The sequence below is a fragment of the Osmerus mordax genome, chromosome 5 (assembly GCF_038355195.1).
Source record: "Osmerus mordax isolate fOsmMor3 chromosome 5, fOsmMor3.pri, whole genome shotgun sequence".
Classification (NCBI taxonomy): Eukaryota; Metazoa; Chordata; class Actinopteri; order Osmeriformes; family Osmeridae; genus Osmerus; species Osmerus mordax.
In genome coordinates, this window is record NC_090054.1 from 4,279,363 (window position 1) to 4,305,678 (window position 26,316).

Genomic DNA, 26,316 nt, shown 5'->3' on the forward strand with positions numbered 1-26,316 from the left:
GGTACAGTACAGTAGGTGTTAGCCAATACTGTGATCAAAGGGCATTGAATCGATCATTAAAGATATGTGAATCATCATTGTTAAATGAATAACAAAATGCTAATGTGAGGTCTTCTCTGACTCTAACAGACCCAGACAGTAAACACAGAGAAGCAGATAAAGGAAACGTTCAACAAGCTTCAGCAGTCTCTGAGGAAGAGCAGGTCAGGACTGCAGCTCTGAGGAGAGAGGGGAAAGAGAAGAGGGAGACAATGAAAGAAAAGATTCGAGGAATAAACACAAAGATAGCCTCACTTTCAGACACAGTTGAAGAAGCAGGAGCTTAGGGCAGAGGATGTGTCATTCCTGCAGGTAAGGATGTGTTTTGTGGCAACCAGGGAGCCAAGTAACAGCAGAGAGCCAAGCACCACCGCTGGCAGTGCTCTGGGCAGCTCTGGCTCAGGGGATCCAGGCCTGGTTTGACCGTCCTGCTCCCCAGTCATCTAACAGGAGCTCAGCTGCTCCTCGTTGGCTGACTGGGGAGCGACACAGCATAAAAACTGTCCAGTACAAGACTTGAAAACTGTGTCCTATGCTAACCACCGTTGCTCTTTTCACTGTTGCCAGGCCTAGAGCTATCCTGTACCCTGGTGAGCAGTTTGAGGAACAACATTATTTAACCTGTTTTTGTGTTTTGTTAATAAATGCCCAGTTCTACTCAAGTTGGTCATCCTGGAAAGTCTGGTTTTATGAGGTATGAAAGGTATTGCTACACCATAGCCATGATACAGGTACATGTTTTTCATATCCATGTTTGTGTTTGCAATATCTGTGGGTGTGTGAACCATATACAGTCTATGGTGTGGACAAATATTGTTTTACCTGAACTCTTTTAAGTATGCTCCTGTAAGATGGGGGTTGGTTATTTGAAAATGGATCAATCTGCATCAAGACCAGACAGAGGATAGAGATGGATTAATTTTAACATCTTTTAATGAGACCAAAACATGACTTCTCTGCAGAACTCTTTAGTGTCCCTCCTTAGAGCAGCAGAACTATGTACTGTTGATGCTTGGCTTGAGGCCACAAGTCCACACACACACACACACACACACACACACACACACACACACACACACACACACACACACACACACACACACACACACACACACTGGCTCACTTGCACACAGCCTTCAGCCAAGTTCATCAATCCCATGAACTAGTGTGCTCCATCCCTCTTGGCTAGGGAGTGATGAACGGCCTGATGTGCAGAGGGGAGCCTCTCAAGTACCTGGGCTCTGTCTCTGGGAACCCCTGTGTTTGTCCACCATGACGAGTGTCTCCTCAACACAGAGAGAGGCTCTGGTGGCTCAGCAGAGCGGGGCTGTGACTGGAGCTCTTCTTCTCTGCTCAGGTTCCTCCACAGCTGCATGTCTCTGTCTGGCTCTCTTGCTGCTCTCAGCCTCTGAGGAATGTCGCCCCCCAGTGGTGTGGAGAGGACATTATGCTACATCAAAGGATTGGTCATTTGGCCTGGGGGGTTATTTTGTCTTAACTGTCACTGACCAGTGCTATCCAATCACAGAGACCACTGCATTGATGGATTGACCATCTATTAAGAACATCTGTTCTCAGTTCATATAAGGAGGTACATAACTGATGTTCTCTGTCACTCTACCGAATGATCTGTGACTTAGGTAGCACGTCCTTCGTAATGACTAATCACAAAGTACTTTGTTAATTCTTCATTTGAACAAGCTAAATAAATTGTACTGAAACCAGTCTTGACTATTCAGATCTACACAGTGCCACTAGAATTTTCTTCAGATAACAATCCTTCTGTTGTCGTCCTGTGAAAATGCCTTTGTCCTCCAGACACAGAGAGCTGAAAGGATTGAAATGAGTGAATGGTCAGAACCAGGAGAAGAGAGGAAGAGAGGCTCCAAGGTAGAAGGAGTTAGACCCCCCCCCCTCCCAACACCCCTCTTTATCACTCAGTGAGTTAGACCCCCCCCCCCCTCCCAACACCCCTCTTTATCACTCAGTGAGTTAGACCCCCCCCCCCCTCCCAACACCCCTCTTTATCACTCAGTGAGTTAGACCCCCCCCTCCCAACACCCCTCTTTATCACTCACAGTGAGTTAGACCCCCCCCCTCCCAACACCCCTCTTTATCACTCAGTGAGTTAGACCCCCCCCCCCTCCCAACACCCCTCTTTATCACTCAGTGAGTTAGACCCCCCCCCCTCCCAACACCCCTCTTTATCACTCAGTGAGTTAGACCCCCCCCCCTCCCAACACCCCTCTTTATCACTCAGTGAGTTAGACCCCCCCCCCCCTCCCAACACCCCTCTTTATCACTCACAGTGAGTTAGACCCCCCCCTCCCAACACCCCTCTTTATCACTCACAGTGAGTTAGACCCCCCCCCTCCCAACACCCCTCTTTATCACTCACAGTGAGTTAGACCCCCCCCTCCCAACACCCCTCTTTATCACACAGTGAGTTAGACCCCCCCCCCCCCCCCTACCAGGTAGAGAGGAGGTGGTGGTAGAGAGGAGGTCAGGGGGAGAGTGGATCACACTAGACACACACAGTGTATATTCAAGTGGGTAATAGTGTCCCATTACTGGTCCTAAATGTAGTGTTAACATTGTGTGTGTACATGTGTGTGTGTGTGTGTGTGTAGGACCACTGGGTCACCAAGGAACACACAGCATGTCTTCTATCATTCTGTATAAAACATCTTTATTTCTCCTTATTTAGGCAGTAAGACACTATTTAGTTCATCACATTCAGTGGAACTGAGATCAAAGACAGGAATGTTGTTTGTCAACAATGAAAACAAAACAAACATTCAACACACACCAATAGTTACAAACACTGGGATATCAATTACAACTGTATACAGTTCAATCTTCAATGACATCTATGTGAGCACAGTGTGTGAGAGTGTGTGTGGGCTATTCTACCTGACACAGGGACACTGAGGAGTCAGAGCCATAAACCCTGAACCCAGGATAGAGGGGCTCAGTGAATGTGCTGTGGAATGTGTGGCAGAGTAACTGTTACCATAACACTCCAGACTCCAGGACTTGTTATTGTGTCCAAGCTGACAGTCTTCACCCTCTGCTCTCCTGCTGATTCCTTTATATGTCACTGCTATATAAACCCCCCATCTTCCTCTACTCCTCTCTGCCTCCCAGTAACAGCGCCCAGACAGACCCTCTCTACACAGCACCTGTGGCAAGTCCTCAAATCTCTCTGGGTGATCAGGATACGGCTGCTCCTCCCACCTCCTTGTCACCTTTCTGTTCTCCTCAGACAGAGAGAGGTCTCTGTGTGCTGTGTTTGGGTCCAGTGTGAGCTCACAGGCATCTGATGGGGGAGACCAAGACACAATATATTACTGATCATCATCATTCACATTAGAATGTCTCCCTCTTCCTGCCCTCCCCCTTTCATTCTCTCTCTCTCTCCCCCCCCCTCCCTTATCTACTCCTGTACTACGGTACTTAGGAATGATTTCCTTTACCTGATGTGAGTTTCCTCCAGGAACACAATGACTCTTATTGAGGGACTTCTTGCTCTTGTTGGTTAGTTGGAACTGATTTAACTTCTTGTACTCGCTGTGAATTCTATTCTTGTTGCTTTTCTACAGGTACACTCTTGCACTTTTGAGGTTCATGTTGTTTCATTGTAACTTGTTTAACTACATGCTATTCTGGTTCTTCCCATTGGCACTTCTTTGCTTTTCACAATGTATGCTTCATGTTTTGGCTCCCCACAATGTTTTTGGGGCGTCTCGTTGTTTATGATCAGTGACCTGTGCTCTTTAGTAAAGCTCTCTCTTGGAAGTCGCTTTGGATAAAAGCATCTTGATAAATGAAGACATGTAAATGTACTCTCCCCCCCACCTCCTCCCCCCCCCACCTCCCCCCCCCACCTCCTCTCCCCCCCCACCTCCCCAACCCCCCCATCCTCTCCCCCCCACCCCCCTTATCTCCTCTCTCCCCCCACCCCCCCACCTCCTCTCCCCCCTGACCTCTTCTCCCCCCACCCCCATGATCTACTCTCTCCCTCCACCCCCCTCTCCCCCCACACATACGTGTGTCCATTTCTGACAGTGTCAAAGTCACTAATGGTATTGTCCCTGTATGACCCTGTGTACTAGAATTAAGTAGCAGTCAATACTCACATTTCCTAAGACCAGATTTGATCCTGCACTCTCCACCATGATCCACACTGCAGGGAGAAGCAGAGGAATGATGAGGAAATGACACCTCACCTGTTGCTACGTGACTAAAGTAAACATGTTGTTTCTATGTTTATCATCAGAGGTGTATTCCAGAAAACAGGTTTTACAAACTCTGAGCCTAACCCTGAACTCTGACTTGATGAACCCTGAGATGGGAAGCACAGAGTTATCGGTTCCAGAAAAGCTGATCTGAGTTAGTTTAATTCTAATTCACTGGAATTAGGAATTCTCATGCGTGCAGGCGAGTATGCAAACATTTTCTGAAAGGTAAACAACAACTGCAACAGCAAAAGAGAGACAATTGGTCAATGAGTACATTTCAATGCAGTCTATTTATTTGACATTTAACCACACGTCTTACTACAGCTGAACAAGTGGTGGAACAATCCTATGGGCAAAAAACACTTGGCAGCAGCTGAAAATGAAATATAAAATCAGTTCAAACAGGTAGGGCATATTTTGCTTTGGCCTTCCCACCCCCTTTGCATGTCATGAGTTCTGTAATGTTGTAAAATGTATGTGCCCATGTGCTGAGGTGTTTTCTCCTGTTCCCACACTGTACTCCTCTAGGAGCATAGTCTGGGGGTTGACTTTTTCTCTCATGTTTCTGCTGACATTTTCAGTGTTTGTGGAGATTTAATTTGGGGGGTTCATTTCTCCCAAAGGTCATTGATGGTGTTACCTGCCTTGTTGAGCCTTCTGCCACAACAGAACCTCTTGTAGTTTAAGTTCTCAATATTGCAAAGACTGTGTACAGTACAGTAGAACAGAATGCTCTTCATCACAGAATGATACAGATATGTTGTCTGCTGCCACAGAGAGGGATTCAGAAAGACCTACAGAGGTATACATCTTACTGTATGGTAGCTACTGAGCTACAATGTTCTCTCCCCATGTACATTGTTTTGAGGTTCTTGTGTGGAATTATGGGTTTGACATGTACATTGACGTGATGAGAAAAAAGAATGAATGGTAAAACAACTGGCACATTCTTCTCCTTTATAACAGAGCATGACTGGGCATTACAAGGAGGAGCAGGGTTTCCCACAGAAAATGTGTTAGTTAAGGTGGTAGGGTTTGCCGTCAGACCGGGGGGGGGGGGGGGGGGGGGGTTGTAGAGTCTAGCCTAATGTGTTCTGGGGGGGAGGGGGTCGTTTGTACGATAGACTAATAATGCATTCTGCAGAGAAGGTACTGTTTGGAATGAAAGGGAGCAAACAGGACAGAGTAACACGGCATTCATCTTTCTTTTTGTTTTGGATGACGTAGTTAAGGCGGCAGGCGTGTGTTGCTTAGGCGGCCGCCTTAACTGGAAAGTGCTGCGGGAAACCCTGAGGAGGGTCCATCAACCTCCACAGCACAGATTAACAGGGACATGTTCAGTAAACACCAGGTTAGCTCTGCATGGAAACTTCATGTCATCCTTATGTGTTATACGCAGTGGCGCCCCAGGCAAGTTTTTCCCTTACATATGCAACCAAATTGGACACAATTTAGAGCCTCTCCATGTGGTCATTTTATATCAACTATGTATTCATTGAATGGAAAGAAAATGTGACATATTGTGTTATGTATCGTTATCGGGATATGAAAGGATATATCAGGATATGAGATTTTGGTCATATCGCACAGCCCTACTGCAAACTAAAATACAACAGCACATTATTATCAGTAATACATTTAAAATGGGGAAAATGTGAATAATTGCTTTGCAGGTCAATTTAAGGTGTAGGCCCCTACATGTTCTGCCTGTGCCCCCAACATGTTCAGTTAGGGGCTACAGTGCTCCTAGTAAAACAAGTTAGTCTGGAGCCCTGGATGAGGAAAGGACACCCCATGTCTGATAGTTGCTTCAGGCTCGGCATGAGGGAGGAGAGAGGGAGAAATTCATGGTTTGTTAAACAAAAGCTGCCAGCAAGCAGGTTAGGTTAGTTACCATCAGTTACCGTGGTAACGTAACCAGAGTTTGTGTTTCCTCTCTTTCTGGAACAGAAAACCCAGAGTTTCCCTCATCTCAGGGTTAACAAACTCACTGTTTTCACTTCAACCCACTTTCTGGAATAGACCCCAGGAAATACAATTATGATTGTAGCTATATAATCATAATTGCACTAAAGGCTATTGTAGATTATATAGCTCTTCTCTCTTCCTAACCCACTGTCCTAAATAAACATGCAGTCTGTGATTGTATAATCATGAAATGCAAGGCCTATTAACATACTTGGATGTATATTCAGTGTTAAGCAACATTACATTAAGAGGTATATAAAAACACAAACATGTCCTTACTTGAGTTTCTCCAGTCTGCAGTGTGGATCCTCCAGTCCAGCAGAGAGCAGCTTCAATCCTTTTTCTCCTGGATGATTGTAGCTCAGGTCCAGTTCCCTCAGGTGGAAGGTGTTGGACCTCAGAGCTGAGGCCAGAGAAGCACAGCCTTCCTCTGTGACCAGACAGCCTGACAGCCTGTAGAAAGAGGATCAATGTTGTGACAGAATCCATCTGGGCCTCCAGAGTGAGTCAGCACAGAGGGGTTCATTTGGCAGGTGCTGTCATAGCTGCTCCTCCCCCTCATTAGACAGAGTGACCTTTCCCCCCAGTTCAGGAAGGTTAGGTTTGTGTTTGGTGCTAGTAGTTCTATGGAACATCAGGACGTCTGCTACATAAAGCCCGCTCAAAAAAAACTAGATTTCAAGTCCCAAACTTGACTTGAATGTTAGTTGGGGCTGTAGCCCCTATTCTTAAGCAGTACGAGACATAGAACATGGATCATATCTATCCACCATTGCAGAAAGCAATGTTCACGGCCACGTGACCTTTCCCTCTCTAAACCGAGTTCTATGACAGCTCTACGTAGATCATCATTGCCGCCGCTGCTTCAGAATTGTATTAAATATCACGATATCGAGGAGGATGAGCAACTGAACAGTGACAGCACGTTAATCATTCATGAAGTCATGACAACCTAATAAACAACAGCGACCAGCTACTTTCCCGACAAAGCCCTCTCCTGCTGCCTCTTTCTAGCTATTTGTAACTACCTCCCATTCCCCACACCCTGCCGCAGTCAACTAAAACGTAATTTATACATATAAAGTGGTCAAATATCAGCCTACCTGCCGAACTTGTTCTACTGAGTTGGATTCCAACTGAAGAATATCCCACTTCAGTCGCTCTGTAGCCTATTAGCTACAAAACGTCCTGGTTTATACCCTGAGAATTTTCTGTGGTAAACCTGAGGTAATTTGCTTCTAAATGACCGTAAAAAGCCTCAGTAAACTTATTTGTTCTGGACCGGCTACTAATAGACTTTAACTTTCAGATGGTACATTTTTCTCTAGCTTAGAATTTTCTGAGCAGATAGACATCTGGTTCCCTTCAGACGCCTTCAGTTAACAGTGTTCTTTTTAGCAACACGGCTACCTGATCCACAGACAGAGATCACATGACTGAGCGTGCCATCAAACACTTCAGGCTATTGGACAATATTAGCATTGTAAAATAAATTTTTCTAAAAAATTTAAGGGGAAATTAAATGGAAGTGAAATTAACCAAAAGTATTCAAAAAACGTATCTAGCAAATAAATATTAAAAAAAAATAACAGAGAATGCCTGTCAGTATTTATTGAACTATGTTAAGTCATTAGATAACCTGACTGCCTGTTGGCTCTGAACTCCCTGCGAGAAGAGGAACTGCTATATTAGTATGCTGTTCATGGATTACAGATAATCATTTAACACCATCATGCCTATGTCTTTATATAGGCTATTTCAACATTTTATATTCTTTCCAAAATTCTAGTTTAAAGTTGTAACAGTCATGTTTGCATTCTGTGCTCTTTTTGCTTTAATGTTAGGACGCATTAGCCCTAAATAAATGCGTCCTCAATAAATTCAATGGTCAATGTCACCTTTTGTGATCTGTGCAAAGGACCAATAAAAGACTGACGTTCTGTGTTCAACTTTCTTTCTTCCCTTTTTTAAAGAGCAGATATGTGTTTGAAATCTCACTTGGTATGGGGCATTTGTCTGACTCTCCCTGCATCTCAGATGGAATACTACCATCCTATGAAGTAAAGTCTGTCAGAATAAATGTGAATAGCCAGTTCCATACATATATACAGTATATACAGTAGTAGTATTATACATCAAGCACACTTTTCTTGCCATTCCTAATTTGAAACCCTTCATGTAGTGGAAGAGGCGTCAACCACAGGAACAACAGCCGCCAGATGCTAAACTCACTGCCCAGGTAAATGTACAATAATATGACGAATAGTATATCTTAACCCTTGTGTTGTCTTCAGGGTCAAACATGACTTCTATTATATTTAACAGCAGAGAAAATCCTCAAATAGTTTTTTTTTTTTAACTTCAAATGTCTTACTTTTCCTAGTGACCCTGACATTCATAAAAATACATCACAACAATCACAGACACACATGTACACAATAAGAAATTGAGATTATGTGTGCTACTGATTTAGGTTACAGAGTCTATAAAGGTGCTGAAGATGACAATACCTCCATTTCTCTTTTTGCGAAAGCCATGACTGCACATTTCAATGTTGTAATAAAACAATTGGTGTTCACAGATTAAAGTCAATGTTTTTCCACTGTGAAGAGGGAAACCCCAGATGTTGACAAAGTTTGATTACTGATGTACATCCATTAATTAACCCTCCCGCACTAACAACAACGGGCGCCAACCGCGCCACGTGTTGTGGCTGGGGGGACGGCACCCCCGGCGGGGGGGGGGGGGGTGCCGTCCCCCATATGGGCACTTTGGTGCCCATATGCTCACCTCCACCCACCACCAAGATCACATCACCCCTGTCCTTCACAACCTCCACTGGCTCCAGGTTGAATACAGGATTCACTTTCAAATACTACTCACCACCTATACTACATTTACATTTAGTCATTTAGCAGACGCTCTTATCCAGAGCGACTTACAGTAAGTACAGGGACATTCCCTCCGAGGCAAGTAGGGTGAAGTGCCTTGCCCAAGGACACAACGACAGGATTCACTTTCAAATACTACTATACCTATAAAGTCCTAAACAACCTGGCACCTCCCTACCTCTCCAACCTCCTCCTCCACCACAACCACTCTCAAGCCCTGTCTAGGAAACTAGATGGAGCTGTCTTAATGATTAATCATTATAATGGGGAGTCAGGTGGCTGAGCGGTTAGGAATCAGGCTAGTAATCAGAAGGTTGCTGGTTCGATCCCCGGCTCTGCCAAATGACGTTGTGTCCTTGGGCAAGGCACTTCATCCTACTTGCCTCGTGGGGGAATGTCTCTGTATTACTGTAAGTCGCTCTGGATAAGAGCGTCTGCTAAATGTAAATAATGATTTTTGTTTAGTCATTTAAAAAAACTCTTAATTCATCAAAGGAACAATGTCTCCCTCAAAAATTTCCATCACATCCTCATGGTTGTAGCTCATTCCTGGCATGCAGTTTCAATGTAACCAAAAAGCAACCATATTATCTAAATCAAACATGCAAATGTGATTGAATGTGTAACTATTATTTGTCCCTTGAACATGATTACAGACCTCAGTGTCTCCAGTTTGCAGAGTGGATCCTCCAGTACAGCAGAGAACAGCTTCATGCCTGAATCCTTCAGGTCACTGTTGCTCAGGTCCAGATCTCTCAGAAGGGAGGGGTTTGTCTTTAGAGCTGAAGCCAGAGAAGCACAGCCTTCCGCTGTGAGGTGAAGGGCTGGCAACCTGTAGAAGGATCATTACAGGATTACAAACAACCTGAAACCGGTCTTGTGGTCACTATGGAACTTGAGCAATTTATAACAACTTCAGGCAATATCTTTAGAATTAGAAATAATAAGGCATGTTTATTACATTCAGATGTTATTAATGTTGTTTAAACTGTTGCCATTTGCTGAACATTGGAGATGTCTGAACATGAGCTTCCCATCCCATTGTGAGGCCAGTCACAATAACAACAGCACACTGCTCCCTCTAGTGGCTAAAATGAACAATCACGGCTGTATAAACAAGTACTTTATTCATCCAGAGTCTGTAGAGTTCATCATCTTATGAACATACAAACTTATTAGAATTAATAAGTAAGTCACCTAATCTCTTTATAGTAAATGTGAAGTTTATTCATTCTTAATCAAATAATTTAAACATAATAAATGAATGAATACAGACCACAGAATCTCCAGTTTGCAGTTTGGATTCTCCAGTGCAGTAAAGAGCAGCTTCACTTCTCGATCCTGCAGGCCAGAGTCCCTCAGGTCCAGCTCTCTCAGGTGGGAGGGGTTAGAGGTGAGGGCTGAGGACACCACTTCCCATGATGCATCAGTGAGTTTACATCTGGAGAGTCTGTTGTTACATAATAACCATGAAACAACTGGATGTGCTTCACAAAGACATGTTTAACATATGAAATGTGTGTAAAGTGTGTGTATGTGTGCATTTGACTGAATGTGTATAGTCGACATGTAAATGGCATGTTTACATCACTACTTACACAGCTTTTCTGCAGATCTTCACAGCTGGGAGCAGTCTCCTGTGCCCCTCCTTGGATGTGTTGTATTTCTGCAGGTCAAACTCATCCAGAACCTCCTCTGACATCAGCAGCATGTAGGCCAGTGCTGAGCAGTGGGCCAGAGACAGGGCCTTGGATGACTTATTCTTCTTCAAGTATGCTTGGATCTCCTGCTGTACTGAATGGTCTTTCATCTCCATCAAGCAGTGGAAGAGATTGATGCACCTCTCTGGGGAGATGTTCTTCTTCTGCATCACCTTGAGGGATCTGATTGTCTTCTTCAGGCTCTCTGGACTCCTCTGGGTCTGAGCCAGCAGGCCTCCTAACAGCTTCTGATTGGACTCCAGTGAGAGGCCATGGAGGAAGCGGACGAAGAGATCAAGGTGTCCATTCTTACTCTGCAAAGCTTTGTCTACTGCCCCCTTCAGCAGCTCTTCCAAAGATAGATTCTCAGGTCCAGCTTTAGTCTTCCTTCGTAGGAACGGCCTCAGTGCTTCCATGTTGTTGGTTGCGTAACAATGCAACGTGTAGACTGCCGAGAGAAACTCATGAATGCTCAGGTGCACAAAGCAGTAGACCATCCTCTGAAAAAGCACCGCCTCTTCTTTGAAGATGGCCGTGCACACTCCAGAGTACACCGATGCCTCTTGGACATGGAGGCCGCACTCTTCCAGGTCTTCCTGGTAGAACAGCAGGTTGCCTTTCTCCAGATGTTCAAACGCCAGCTTCCCCAGCTTCAGGAGAACGTCCTGGTCGGACCTCAAGAGCTCCTCTTCATCTGTCCCGTTTCCTTCTTGATACTTCTGGTTCTTCATCTTGGTCTGAATGAGCAGGAAGTGTGTGTACATCTCAGTCAGGGTCTGGGGCATCTCTCCTGTGCTATCTGTTCTCAGCATGTGCTCCAGGACTGTCACACACATGCTCGAGAAGACTGGAATGTGGCACATGATGTAGAGAGTCCTTGATGCCTTGATGTGTGAGATGATTCTCCTGGCCAGGGTCTCATCACTGCATCTCTTCATGATGTACTCCTCCTTCTGAGCATCATTGAACCCTCGTACCTCTGTCACCAGGTCAACACACTCAGAAGGGATCTGATTGGCTGCTGCAGGTCGAGTGGTGATCCAAATGAGAGCAGAGGGAAGCAGGTTTCCTTTGATCAGGTTGGTCAGCAGCACATCCACTGAGGTGGACTCTGTGACATCACACCAGCTCTGGTTTCTTCTGAAGTCTAGAGGGAGTCGGCTCTCATCCAGACCATCAAAGATGAACATGGCTTTAGAGACAGCAAGGATCTCTCCATCCTCCATGTGAAGTTCTGGGTGGAAATCTCTCAGCAGTTGAAGGAGACTGTACCGCACATCTTTGATCAGATTCAGCTCCCGGAAGGGAAGCACAAACATCACATCCACCTCATGATTTGCCTTCCCTTCAGCCCAGTCAAGGATGACCTTCTGCGCAGAGACGGTTTTTCCGATGCCAGCGATGCCCTTCGTCAGCACCGTCCTGACGAGTCTCTCTTGGCCAGCTAGAAGCTGGAAGATGTCATTGCAGTGGATGGGTGTGTCGTGTGTGATTTGGACCCTGGATGCCGTCTCAAGCTGCCAGACCTCATGTTCATTATTAACCCCTTCACTGTCTCCCTCAGTGATGTAGAGCTCAGTGTAGATACTGGTGAGGAGAATGGCATTCCCTGTTGCCATGATGCCTTCAGCCACATGTTCAAATCTCCTCTTCATAGTGGCTTTATGAGTCCCTAACACTCTCTGAAGTCCACTCACAACTATGGAAGAACAAGGAGTTCATTATCTTTACATTAATACCAACAGTCATGACAAAGTACTGAAATGAGCAGAGAAAGATGGAAACCATGTTGGGTAAAGATGAAGTGAAGCTCGTACTGGTGTCAGTGTTTCTCTGAATGTGCTGTTGTCCAGGTGGCAGCAGTCCAGGTTGTGTTCTGGGTCTCTTTCCACACTGGGGGCAGGTGTGGTCTGCTGATGGACCAGGCTGCTGCCAGGATGAAGAGATGCAGGCTCTGCAGACCCTGTGTCCACAGGGGGGGGAGACTGGATCCCTCAGCACCTGCTCACACAGCGCACACCTGGACTGGTCCTCTGCCAGGACAGCTCTGCTCCTCTTACTGCAGAGACATGATCCCATATGAACACCAGTCTCTCACACACACACAGACACACAGCACACACACACCGCACACCTGGACTGGTTTAACTGAAGGCTTCCACTAGGAGGAGACGTCTGTGTTCTAAGCTCACATCCAGGTTAGCTGAACTTGTTAGAGCTGGTGTTTGTGTCTACAGGAGAGTATCTCTCCAGGAGCAGGGTTGGAGTGTAAACCTACAGGATGGTCTCTCTCAATAGCAGGGTTGGAATATAAACCTACAGGAGGGTATCTCTCCAGGAGCAGGGTTGTGACAAATATATGTTAAGTAACATTGTTTTGGTGATGTGGGCCTCACATGCACAGACAGATGTGTGCTCCAGTCATGACCCTGCTCCAGTTATGACCCTGCTCCAGTTATGACCCTGCTCCAGTTATGACCCTGCCCCAGTTATGACCCTGCCCCAGTTAGGACCCTGCTCAAGTTATGACCCTGCTCTAGTCTAACCCTAACCCTAGTTCTGCCACCAAAATTAAGAGTTTACTACAAGAGTCTTCACAATCACACCTCCTAGCCCACAGTACCTGGGGAACGGTCTCTGGCTTGTTGTTTGTTGAGATTTTGACCGTTGTAAAGATTGAATAAACTTTCTGAACTCTGCTGAGATTCCTGACCAGTTTTTGTACTTGGAATTTGGAGAAAACTTGAATTCAAATACACAACAGCAGGTTGTGCTCTGACATGAATACAAAATGCTGCATTGATTCATATGGGCCCAAATACATTTAAACACTATCAGTATAATCACAAATAAAATATAAGTCAAATATATTATAATTTAGGAATGCTGAGTCCCAGTAGAGACAGCTTCTACACAACATGTCACCTTCATCACATAACATTGAACACCAGCAGAGGTCAGTACATACCCTTCCTCATTAGAAGGTCCTCCTCCATCACTGAACATGATAGGTCGATCCATAGACTTGTCACTCTTCATGGACACACAGCTGGGTACAGGTGAGGCTGGTCTCTGCTGGCTCATCCTGTCAAACACAACAACGTGTCTTACAAACATAAATCACTAAAGTAGACACCACAGACACAGCCATCATTTTAACAAACATTTGTTGCTACAATCATTCATTAGTAGGGTCAGAATCAGGCTTGAATGTTGCTGTTCAACATGAATGAGAGTCAGACAGGCAGGTTTCCAGACCTGTTGTTACTCTGTATCTCTCAGTGTGAACCTTTACCACATGGTCTGTATGTCAGCCAGGCTGGCAGTCAGCAGCTCTAACCCTGTGTTTTAGTAGGGATGTGATGAGGGATACTTTAGTATCTACAGTCAGCAGCTCTAACCCTGTGTTTTAGTAGGGATGTGATGAGGGATACTTTAGTATCTACAGTAGGCAGCTGTAACCCTGTGTTTTAGTAGGGATGTGATGAGGGATACTTTAGTATCTACAGTCAGCAGCTCTAACCCTGTGTTTTAGTAGGGATGTGATGAGGGATACTTTAGTATCTACAGTCAGCAGCTCTAACCCTGTGTTTTAGTAGGGATGTGATGAGGGATACTTTAGTATCTACAGTCAGCAGCTCTAACCCTGTGTTTTAGTAGGGATGTGATGAGGGATACTTTAGTATCTACAGTCAGCAGCTCTAACCCTGTGTTTTAGTAGGGATGTTCCTTAGGCTTTCACTTCTAAAAGCTTTTAAATAATAAATATTTCTTTGTTTGTTAATACATTTGTATTGGAGAGACATAAAAATTGTTTTTACAATTGATTCTCAGAATTTCAACCAGACACTGAAGAATGACATCAGGGTCCACCTCACACAGGGCTGCATGTTTGCTAGCAGCCTGCTTTAGACACTGCAGCACTCCTCCACCCAGGAGTTTAAGACCTTCTGGTCTCAAGCAGTCTAAGTGGGCTGAGCCCCGCCCGGTCTGTGCTCATACCAGGCCTGGTACCTGCAGGGCTTTGACTCTCATGCTGTCTGTGTGTGCATGGAGGTTATGACTAGGGTGACCATACACCTGTGTATGTGTGTGTGTGTGTGTTTGTGTGAATGTGTGTGTAGGGAGGTTATGTTTGTCAAACAGTCACTGATCTCTTTTTATTGCATGTAAAGCTATTATACAAAAACTCAGTATTGACATTATATGTAAAGTATTTTAAAAAGGAGAAGTTATAACTACCTGGGCTGCATTTCCCGATAACAATGGATCGTAGCAACGATCGAGCAAAATAATGAAACCATCGATATTTCTTACGTGCGTTTCCCAAACATGCTCGTAAGGAGTAGGCTAATCTATGCGCTTTCAAGAGCTACGAATTTTCAAGAGACACTTAAGCTACGGTGTCTTTGGGAACGCCCGTAAAACTAAGATTCGTCGTACGATGGATTCTACGATCAATTTAGGCCTACGACGCTTTCGGGAAACGCAGCCCTGGTTAGTTTAGGACTGGTTTAACTGAAGGCTTCCACTAGGAGGAGACGTCTGTGTTCTAAACTCACATTCAGGTTAGCTGAACTAGTTAGAGCTGCTGTTTGTGTCTACAGGAGAGTATCTCTCCAGGAGCAGGGTTGTGACAAATATATGTAAAGCAACATTGTTTTGGTGATGTAGGATTCACAAAAACACAGATGTGTGCTCCAGTTATGACCCTGCTCCAGTTATGACCCTGCTCTAGTCTAACCCTAACCCTTGTTCTGCCACCAGAGTCAAGAGTTTACTCCTCCCCTCTACCAACAACTGTACTACAAGACTGTCTTCACAATCACACCTCCTAGCCCACACTACCTGAGGAACGGTCTCTGGCTTGTTGTTTGTTGAGATTTTGACTTTTGTGAAGACTGAATAAACTTTTCAAACTCTGCTGAGATTCCTGACCAGTTTTTGTACTTGGAATTTGGAGAAAACCTGAACTCTTTCTCTTTGGCTCTCGACGAAGGCGGTCGCATTTTTCTCTCCTCCCCTCCCTGACCTTCCCTGCTTGGCTGTGTCTTGTGTCTTGTCTTGTCTCAAGATACTCTCTCATCATCGCTCTCCGAAACTAGAAGCATCGAATTAATTAGCAGGTCTCTCAATGCTATTGACACCATCTTCTCGAAGAGAAGCTTGGGTTCGGGGGAACCCAACTGTCCGGACGGGATGTTCGCAGCTGGCTACACGATGGACGCGTGGGAGAATTGGCGTGTCGTGTGTCTAGCGGCGATTTCCGTGGAGGACGTTGAAGACATCTTCATATTCGGAACCATGATTACAGGCTTTCTGCCGTTTGGAATAGGCGCTGGCTTTGTATATCAGAAAATTAAGGAAACGGCTGCAGCCATCAAAAGCCCCGTTAGGCTGCCCGATATGATTGATGCGGTGGGCAGAGTTGTTGGAGCTCAGACTGTGAACTAACGCAGCATTGATTACAACAGGGATAGGTTTGCGGCTCTGCAAAGGAAGATGGAGGACATGGAGACCTTCTTGAAGGGTGGACGTGAAAATTGAGTTGCGGCTACTCGTCAAAACAACTACCCCAATCTTATCCACTTTCGGCCCCGTAACCAGCACAGGCCCTGGCCAAGGCCGTCGCTGGAAAACAACTCCCCTGGAGAGCGCTGAAGCGAGACTATCTTGCTCCTCCCTTCCCCCCCCCCCCCCCCCCCCCCCCCCACCGACATCTGTGGCTTGGTCTCTGCCCGGGTCATGACCAAGGATGTCTCCTGGCCAACACAATCTGCATAGGGAGAATCGGACTGATTGTGGCCTAGGTCGAGGGCGCCAACCCAGACCTACTCACACATTAACTTTCACCAACTACAGATATCACCACCCCCCCCACCCCCATCCAACGCCTTCGCCTGCTTGTTTCCCCAGGGTGGCTGGCGGGTCTGTGTCCAGTGCCTACCATGGCTGCAGGTCCAGATGCTGCTTGTCTACCCGCCCCCCACTCCCCATTGCAAGTCACGTGTTTTTGTAAATGTTGTTGTGCTTATGTGCTGAGGTTTTTGTCTGTTCCCACACTGTACTCCTCTAGGAGCATTGTCTGGGTGTTGCCTTTTTCTCTCCTCCTCTCTCCTCATGTTATGCTCGTCCTGTCTACCCCCTTGTCATGTTTGTGTATTAGAAACTGCAAGTGGCAGCTCGGATCTAAGATGGAGAGACCGCAGATAGAGTGCGGCTAGTTTGGTTTGTTAAACGTTTTAGATCAACACTTGTATTATTGTTTTTGTTGATTTTATGTAAAGCACTTTGAGCTGCAATTCTTGTTTGAAAAGTGCTATATAAATAAAGTCTTACTTACTTACTTACTTACAACAGCAGGTTGTGCTCTGACATGAATAAGAAATGCTGCATTGATTCATATGGCCCCAAATACATTTAAACACTATCATTATAATCACAAATAAACTATAAGACAAATATATTATAATATAGGAATGCTGAGTCCCAGTAGAGACAGCTTCTTCACAACATGTCACCTTCATCACATAACATTGAACACCAGCAGAGGTCAGTACATACCCTTCCTCATTAGAAGGTCCTCCTCCATCACTGAACATGATAGGTCGATCCATAGACTTGTCACTCTTCATGGACACACAGCTGGGTACAGGTGAGGCTGGTCTCTGCTGGCTCATCCTGTCAAACACAACAACGTGTCTTACAAACATAAATCACTAAAGTAGACACCACAGACACAGCCATCATTTTAACAAACATTTGTTGCTACAATCATTCATTAGTAGGGTCAGAATCAGGCTTGAATGTTGCTGTTCAACATGAATGAGAGTCAGACAGGCAGGTTTCCAGACCTGTTGTTACTCTGTATCTCTCAGTGTGAACCTTTACCACATGGTCTGTATGTCAGCCAGGCTGGCAGTCAGCAGCTCTAACCCTGTGTTTTAGTAGGGATGTGATGAGGGATACTTTAGTATCTACAGTCAGCAGCTCTAACCCTGTGTTTTAGTAGGGATGTGATGAGGGATACTTTAGTATCTACAGTCAGCAGCTCTAACCCTGTGTTTTAGTAGAGATGTGATGAGGGATACTTTAGTATCTACAGTCAGCATCTCTAACCCTGTGTTTTAGTAGGTATGTTCCTTAGGCTTTCACTTCTAAAAGCTTTTAAATAATAAATATTTCTTTGTTTGTTAATACATTTGTATTGGAGAGACATAAAAATTGTTTTTACAATTGATTCTCAGAATTTCAACCAGACACTGAAGAATGACATCAGGGTCCACCTCACACAGGGCTGCATGTTTGCTAGCAGCCTGCTTTAGACACTGCAGCACTCCTCCACCCAGGAGTTTAAGACCTTCTGGTCTCAAGCAGTCTAAGTGGGCTGAGCCCCGCCCGGTCTGTGCTCATACCAGGCCTGGTACCTGCAGGGCTTTGACTCTCATGCTGTCTGTGTGTGTGTGTGTGTGTGTGTGTGTGTCTGTATGTATGTGTGTGTGTGTGTGTGTGTGTGTGTGTGTGTGTGTGTGTGTGTGAGTGTGTGTGTATGGAGGTTATGACTAGGGTGACCATACATCTGTGTATGTGTGTGTGTTTGTGTGAATGTGTGTGTAGGGAGAGGGAGGTTATGTTTGTCAGTCACTGATCTCTTTTTATTGAATGAAAGGCAATTATACAAACATTGAGAAGTTGTAACTACTTAACACATTCAAAAGTGCATTTTGTCTGGGAAAGTCACAGTGTTGTACAGGTTTTTCTTGCCTGTTTGTTGTGATTGTGTCTCTGTGTTGGTTAAAAATCCACACTCTGCTTTTTGCACTGCATTACAACATGGTATCTTGTACATTTGTATTTTTTGTAATATTTGTCTTTTTGTATTTTTATATTGTAATTTACGGCAACTTATATTTTATTGTATATTTAATTCTATTCTAATCCCACTTAGTACTGCTAGTTTATGTACCCTTAGTATAGTTAGTCCACATATTTAAATTTTAGGTATATGTTTATTGTATGCACCTTCCTGCCAAAGCAAATTCCTTGTCTGTGCAAACTTTCATGGCGAAGAAATCCCTTTCTGTTTCTGTTTTTTTTTTACTGGTAGGTTGTGGTCGTGTCTCTCTTTGATCAAACTTCGAGGAAGAAGGATTCCCTCGAATGTAGGAATCTTTAACCATCACACAATGCACACACAGTACTCCCCACACAATGCACCCACAGCACTCCCCACACAATGCACCCACAGCACTCCCCACACAATGCACCCACAGCACTCCCACACAATGCACCCACAGCACTCCCCCCACAATGCACACACAGCACTCCCCACACAATGCACACACAGCACTCCCACACAATGCACCCACAGCACTCCCCACACAATGCACACACAGGACTCCCCACACAATGCACACACAGCACTCCCCACACAATGCACCCACAGCACTCCCCACACAATGCACACACAGCAATCCCACACAATGCACCCACAGCACTCCCCACACAATGCACACACAGCACTCCCCACACAATGCACCCACAGCACTCCCCACACAATGCACCCACAGCACTCCCCACACAATGCACACACAGCACTCCCCACACACACATGCTCTGGTGTCCACTGATTCAATTTGTTCTCTGCGTTTTCCCCAACCTTCCTCCCCAGCAGCCAGGAACAGGAGCCCCTAGTTGGGCAGCCTATCAACAGTGGTCCAACACCAGGTCCAACTGTTGTTGGCAGGAGAGCATCTTTTCTTGTACAGGGGTTATTAGCGGAGGAACCCCAAGTGAGCACAGGTAGAACATGCTCCACAGAGAGGCCTGGGAGATAACCCACTCGAGCAGGAACCAAACCTTCTTGATGTGTCAGTATTAACCACTATGTCACACAACAAGGAGGTCAAAGGGGGTTGATGTGCCTATTGGTGGTCTGTTGGTTATGACCACTGAGCAATAGAGTGAAGACTAACAGCACATCCTAATGACATATTAAATAACAGCTCCCACTCACTGTGTAGCTCTACCACATGGTCTGAACATCAGCCACTCACTGTGTAGCTCTACCACATGGTCTGAACATCAGCCACTCACTGTGTAGCTCTACCACATGGTCTGAACATCAGCCAGGCTGGGAGTTCTGACTTTTGTTCAGTAGAAATGTGACATGATTAAAAAACTAATGATTAAATGATACTAAATGAGTATTTGTTACCTTTACAGTGAATACCATCAGAGGTCAGTACATACCCTTCCTCATTAGAAGGTCCTCCATCACTGAAGAACAGAGGTGGATTCATGGACCTGTCACTCTTCATGGACACACAGCTGGGTGCAGGTGAGGCTGGTCTCGCCTGCTGGATTGGGCTTCAACACAACAGAGACAGACCTTCAGTCTCTCATTTATTCTGACTAATGATTATGTCATGATATCACTGCAGAGCTCTGAGATGGAGAACAGTCATGAACAGTTATGGATTCTCATCTTACCTCTTAGCTTTGGTGTCCATGTCATGTTCCCCAGAGAGACTCATTTTAGAGGCAGGGACCCCCTCCTCTCTCTCTCCCGAGAGACTCATTTTAGAGGCAGTGCCACCCTCCTCTCTGCCTCCACTCTCTAAAATACAGAACGTTCCTCTTCAGGGTCTAATCAGTAGAAGTATTTTGAAGCCAGACCTGTAGACCTGTAAACAAACAAGTTAGAATCCAACCTTATTAAACTGCTACCTCAAGAGAAGAAGGATAGGATAACTTACTCTTTATCCTGATTCCTAACACCCCTCTGTGATGTAAACAACTCAATTAAAACACATACAGAACAACAACTGTTCATTGATAAACATTGATAACACACCAATGTGACAAAAACAGCTTTGTTAAAACTACTTCAGTATCTCAGTCTGATACTGACATAAGAGAAGACAACAAGCTCCACTCCATCATACTGCACCATCAGCTGTACTGAGCACTACCTCACTTCCTCTTACAACAAGCTCCACTCCATCATACTGCACCATCAGCTGTACTGAGCACTACCTCACTTCCTCTTACAACAAGCTCCACTCCATCATACTGCACCATCAGCTGTACTGAGCACTACCTCACTTCCTCTTACAACAAGCTCCACTCCATCATACTGCACCATCAGCTGTACTGAGCACTACCTCACTTCCTCTTACAACAAGCTCCACTCCATCATACTGCACCATCAGCTGTACTGAGCACTACCTCACTTCCTCTTACAACAAGCTCCACTCCATCATACTGCACCATCAGCTGTACTGAGCACTACCTCACTTCCTCTTACAACAAGCTCCACTCCATCATACTGCACCATCAGCTGTACTGAGCACTACCTCACTTTCTCTTATAACAAGCTCCACTCCATCATACTGCACCATCAGCTGTACTGAGCACTACCTCACTTCCTCTTACAACAAGCTCCACTCCATCATATTGCACCATCAGCTGGACTGAGCACTACCTCACTTCCTCTTACAACAAGCTCCACTCCATCATACTGCACCATCAGCTGGACTGAGCACTAACTCACTTCCTCTTACAACAAGCTCCACTCCATCATACTGCACCATCAGCTGTACTGAGCACTAACTCACTTCCTCTTACAACAAGTTCCACTCCATCATACTGCACCATCAGCTGTACTGAGCACTACAAAAATTTAATTGGAAGATTTATAATTCGTTTCTAAACGACCAACAACACCATGGCTGGATAATTATATGAAAAAATTAAAGTGATTTTGATCTTATTAGACCATAGTGAGTTAGTTATAGCTTGTTGCATGTTGGCCATTAGACTGAGCGAAAGGCCGTTTCACTTCCTGTTAGAAACCTCTGGTACTAAGATGCCATAACTCTGAAACCTCCCCTTCTCTTTTACTGTATGTGTACATTGATACTGGGAAAGAATATTGTAAAATTACTTACTTTAAAATCTGCTTTTCTGTTTGAGAATCTGTCTTACACATTCTTGTAGTCACAAAATGGATCCTGTAAAACATATTTTGACTTTCACTTTCACCCTCCTATATGAGCCAATAGGAAACAGGAGGAGGAGCTGAAACTTGATCCTGAGAGCAGGAGCTGAAAAGAGACAAACACACAGGAGAAACACCACACATAAGAAATGTAATTATCTATTTACTTATATTTCATTATATAATTTATATAGTTGATTTTAATGAATCCACAACATATGGCTAAGAAGCTACAATTAGATTAATCTATATGTCAGGTGGCCGGGAGTCAGGTGGCTGAGCGGTGAGGGAATCGGGCTAGTAATCCGAAGGTTGCCAGTTCGATTCCGGTCATGCCAACTGATGTTGTGTCCTTGGGCAAGGCACTTCACCCTACTTGCCTCGGGGGAATGTCCCTGTACTTACTGTAAGTCGCTCTGGAGAAGAGCGTCTGCTAAATGACTAAATGTAAATGTAATGTAAATGTAAATGTAAATATGTAAAGTATGGTGCTACTTTTAACATTTCAGTAGGATATGATTATTAATATCATGGGGTTCTGTTCTGTCTATGACACCTAAACTGATGATTCAGTGTGTTCTCAAGCCGCTTTGCTTTAGATCTAGAATAGTTACTTAAAGGAAGCCTACAAGTATTACACAGTCTTAGACTGAGATCTAGTGGACAGAAGTGAAACTCCCGAAGCAGATTTCTGGTTGGGTTGGTTAGTGCGGATAACATTAGCATGGCGACCACCTCCTCAGCAATATCCGGTTGTTGTTGAACACATTCAGTTGAGGCTGCACTGCCTGGTGTGGTGGGTGTGACTGTGGCCAGCTCAGGGTCCAGCCCTCCCTTAGAGTCCTCCCCAGACCTGCTTCCCTGGCTGCTCTGAGAGACACTCACCTCTCTCCCACTGTCTCTCTCTCCATCCCTCTCTCCATCTGAGAGACACTCACCTCTCTCCCACTGTCTCTCTCTCTATCCCTCTCTCCATCTGAGAGACACTCACCTCTCTCCCACTGTCTCTCTCTCCATCCCTCTCTCCATCTGAGAGACACTCACCTCTCTCCCACTGTCTCCCTCTCCATCCCTCTCTCCATCTGAGAGACACTCACCTCTCTCCCACTGTCTCTCTCTCCATCCCTCTCTCCATCTGAGAGACACTCACCTCTCTCCTACTGTCTCCCTCTCCATCCCTCTCTCCATCTGAGAGACACTCACCTCTCTCCCACTGTCTCTCTCTCCATCCCTCTCTCCATCTGAGAGACACTCACCTCTCTCCTACTGTCTCCCTCTCCATCCCTCTCTCCATCTGAGAGACACTCACCTCTCTCCCACTGTCTCTCTCTCCATCCCTCTCTCCATCTGAGAGACACTCACCTTTCTCCCACTGTCTCCCTCTCCATCCCTCTCTCCATCTGAGAGACACTCACCTCACTCCCACTGTCTCTCTCTCCATCCCTCTCTCCATCTGAGAGATACTCACCTCTCTCCCATTGTCTCTCTCTCCATCCCTCTCTCCATCTGAGAGACACTCACCTCACTCCCACTGTCTCTCTCTCCATCCCTCTCTCCATCTGAGAGATACTCACCTCTCTCCCATTGTCTCTCTCTCCATCCCTCTCTCCATCTGAGAGACACTCACCTCACTCCCACTGTCTCTCTCTCCATCCCTCTCTCCATCTGAGAGATACTCACCTCTCTCCCATTGTCTCTCTCTCCATCCCTCTCTCCATCTGAGACACTCACCTCACTCCCACTGTCTCTCTCTCCATCCCTCTCTCCATCTGAGAGACACTCACCTCTCTCCCACTGTCTCTCTCTCCATCCCTCTCTCCATCTGAGAGACAGTTGCAAATGCCCCACACCTTCTGTGGTCTGTACAGCAGCAGGCCACCAGTTGTATCCAGGCAGCACCAACGGCCTTTCAGCTGCCCTCTGGTCCGCTCCAGCTCTGACCCAGCCCCACTATGTACAGCATTGTAGCGCCGCTCTTGCTCATTCTGGGGGTTTGTGAGCGGGTGAGGAGCCAAGTTTGTAACGGGTAACCATGGTCACCTACGGGTGTACATTAACCCCATACTCAGATGCCAATAGAAGATCATTGCCTTATTTGACCGTAGCCTAATGATCCTAAATGACACATATGACCAATAATCCATCCATCCTGCTCAGCACCTGTGTGAAGTCTGTTCCCCACACTGCTGTTTCACAGGAGAAATGAATCCTGAGTCAGGCCACCGTGCCACAACATGTGTCAAACACATCAGTGCATCACAGATCACAGCACATGAATAGAGTGGAAGTGTTTTCTGTTCACATGAGTGACGTCATGATCAGATGGGGCCCTCACAGCAACGTGAGTGCAGTCGATGGCTCCCATTACATTAGGAAATCGGCTCATCGCTGTGAATTGCAGTGTAATGTTGGCCTGCTCAGCCCAGTGAAGGGAAAGTGTCTGTACCGGGGTGACATACGGATGAGAGCGTTCCATCCAGCTGGCATGGTGAGGCTCAGGGAGGGTTGGGAAATGCATGAGCGCTCAGCCATCCGTTATCACTCAGTCTTTTGTCACATTTCATTTGTTAAAACCTATGTTTCATTCCCCGTGATGGATGACAGTTTAGTTAGCAGTAAAATCTTGATGATCATTACACTCATGTAATCAATCACCTGGATCAATCCAAGGTGTCCAAGGGTGAACTGGAGATGATCATTCATGCTTTTATTTCTTCTCGTTTAGATTATTGTAATAGTCTTTTTACCTGTTTGAACAAGAAGGAGCTCGACCGTCTCCAGAACTCAGAACTCTGCTGCAAGGCTTTTAACGCACATTAACAAAAGAGTACACATTACACCTGTTTTAGCATCACTTCACTGGTTACCAGTCCAGTACAGAATTCAATTTAAAATCCTGGTCCTCACCAGAGCCCTAAATGGAGAAGTTCCTCCCTACATTTCTGATTTAATACAGCTTCATACCCCCACCCATAATTTGAGGTCATTAGGTCAGAAGCTTTTAGTGGTTCCCTGTACCCATTTTAAAACTAGAGGGGATCGATCATTCCGAGCAGTGGCCCCTAGGTCGTGGAATGCCTTGCCTCCCTTTCTACGGTGTGCAAATTCTGGAGAAGCTTTTAAAAAGCAACTCAAGACTTTGCTATTCAAGCAGGCTTTTAGTTAGTTGAGGGTTTTTTATGGTTGTCTGTCATGTTTCTATTTCTATTTAAATGTTCTGTATTCTTTATTTGTAGTGTTACATTGCATTTTGTTGTGAAGCACGTTGTGATTTTATCTGCGAGAGGTGCTATACAAATAAACTTTACTTACTTACTTACTTACTTACATAATGTACATTTTGTTTTTGAGAATTTCTTGGAATACAAATTATTGTGACATGCATATTTTTGAATAGCAATAATAATTCAAAAGATCTTGGTAAATATTGTGATTTTTAACATTAACTCAATAAAAGATTGACCTATTACGGTGCTAAAATGTTTTATTTTATTTATTTGTATCCATGACAATCCCAAGAAGATCAAACACGTTTGATGGAATTACAAACCATTGTCACAATGAAAGAATTACAGTGTCGAACATTCCATTCTAAAGTTACCATGAATATGATGTACCAAACACAGCAGAAATCATCGACACAAGACAAGCACTGCCGCTTTACAATTACAATTAAACAAAAAACGAAAGACAAACCAGCAAATTGCTCTTTCACTGCGAGGTAAGTTAAGCCTAAGATAAAGTTATTGCCTACAGTCTGTACAAAACAATGTTAGGCCTATGTTAAAAATATAGGCCTATTCATGACTTTTGGTGTCTCAACAGGAGACCAGTCTCACGTAGTGGGTTTTTTCTGTCTTCAAAAACAATATTTCTACACAAATAATTAGATATAATATGAAAACATGACATTACCAAACCTGCAGGCCAATGTTACTCCCTGTAGTCTTGATCCAAATGTTTCTCTCCACACAGAACTGCAGCCATGAATTGGGAACTTCCCACCATTGATCCACATGCTCCTGTGAAGTTCACTGAGCTGTATGACTTTTTGACACCACCAGAATGTCTGGATGAGGTAAGATTGTGGTGATAAACCAGAACCAAATGCAACAGTATCACTGTGCTTGATGACAGTGGCATTATATATGATGACTGGCATAAACATTGACACAACTATCTCCCAGAAAACAACCATGAGGCGGTTCATGTCCTTACTGGAGCAAGGAGCGGTTCCATCCTCTGTTACTCTGAAGGACATCACCGAGTGGCTCTCTGGAGAAGAATGCTTCATCAGCAAGTGAGACAGGCTTAGTCTTTCTCTTACAAATCACATGTCTGTGCACATTTGTGTATATGTGATTGTTGTGTGTGAATGTGTGTGTATGAGAGAGAGAGAGAGAGAGAGAGAGAGAGAGAGAGAGAGAGAGAGAGAGAGAGAGAGAGAGAGAGAGAGAGAGAGAGAGAGAGAGAGA

General features: G+C 45.0%; 1 protein-coding gene across 1 annotated transcript in view; it reads right to left on the bottom strand.

Annotated features, from left to right (window-relative positions):
- Positions 1–2,844: 2,844 nt before the first annotated feature.
- LOC136942890 (NLR family CARD domain-containing protein 3-like) overlaps positions 2,845–26,316 on the bottom strand; it is a 122,700-nt gene continuing 99,228 nt past the window's right edge. Inside the window, 10 exon segments of the mRNA XM_067235918.1 lie at positions 2,845–3,038; positions 3,041–3,358; positions 4,179–4,225; positions 6,528–6,701; positions 9,798–9,971; positions 10,416–10,589; positions 10,738–12,538; positions 12,657–12,898; positions 13,808–13,924; positions 17,404–17,520. Coding sequence (XP_067092019.1) covers positions 2,944–3,038; positions 3,041–3,358; positions 4,179–4,225; positions 6,528–6,701; positions 9,798–9,971; positions 10,416–10,589; positions 10,738–12,538; positions 12,657–12,898; positions 13,808–13,924; positions 17,404–17,520 — 3,259 coding nt within the window. The 3' untranslated portion in view covers positions 2,845–2,943.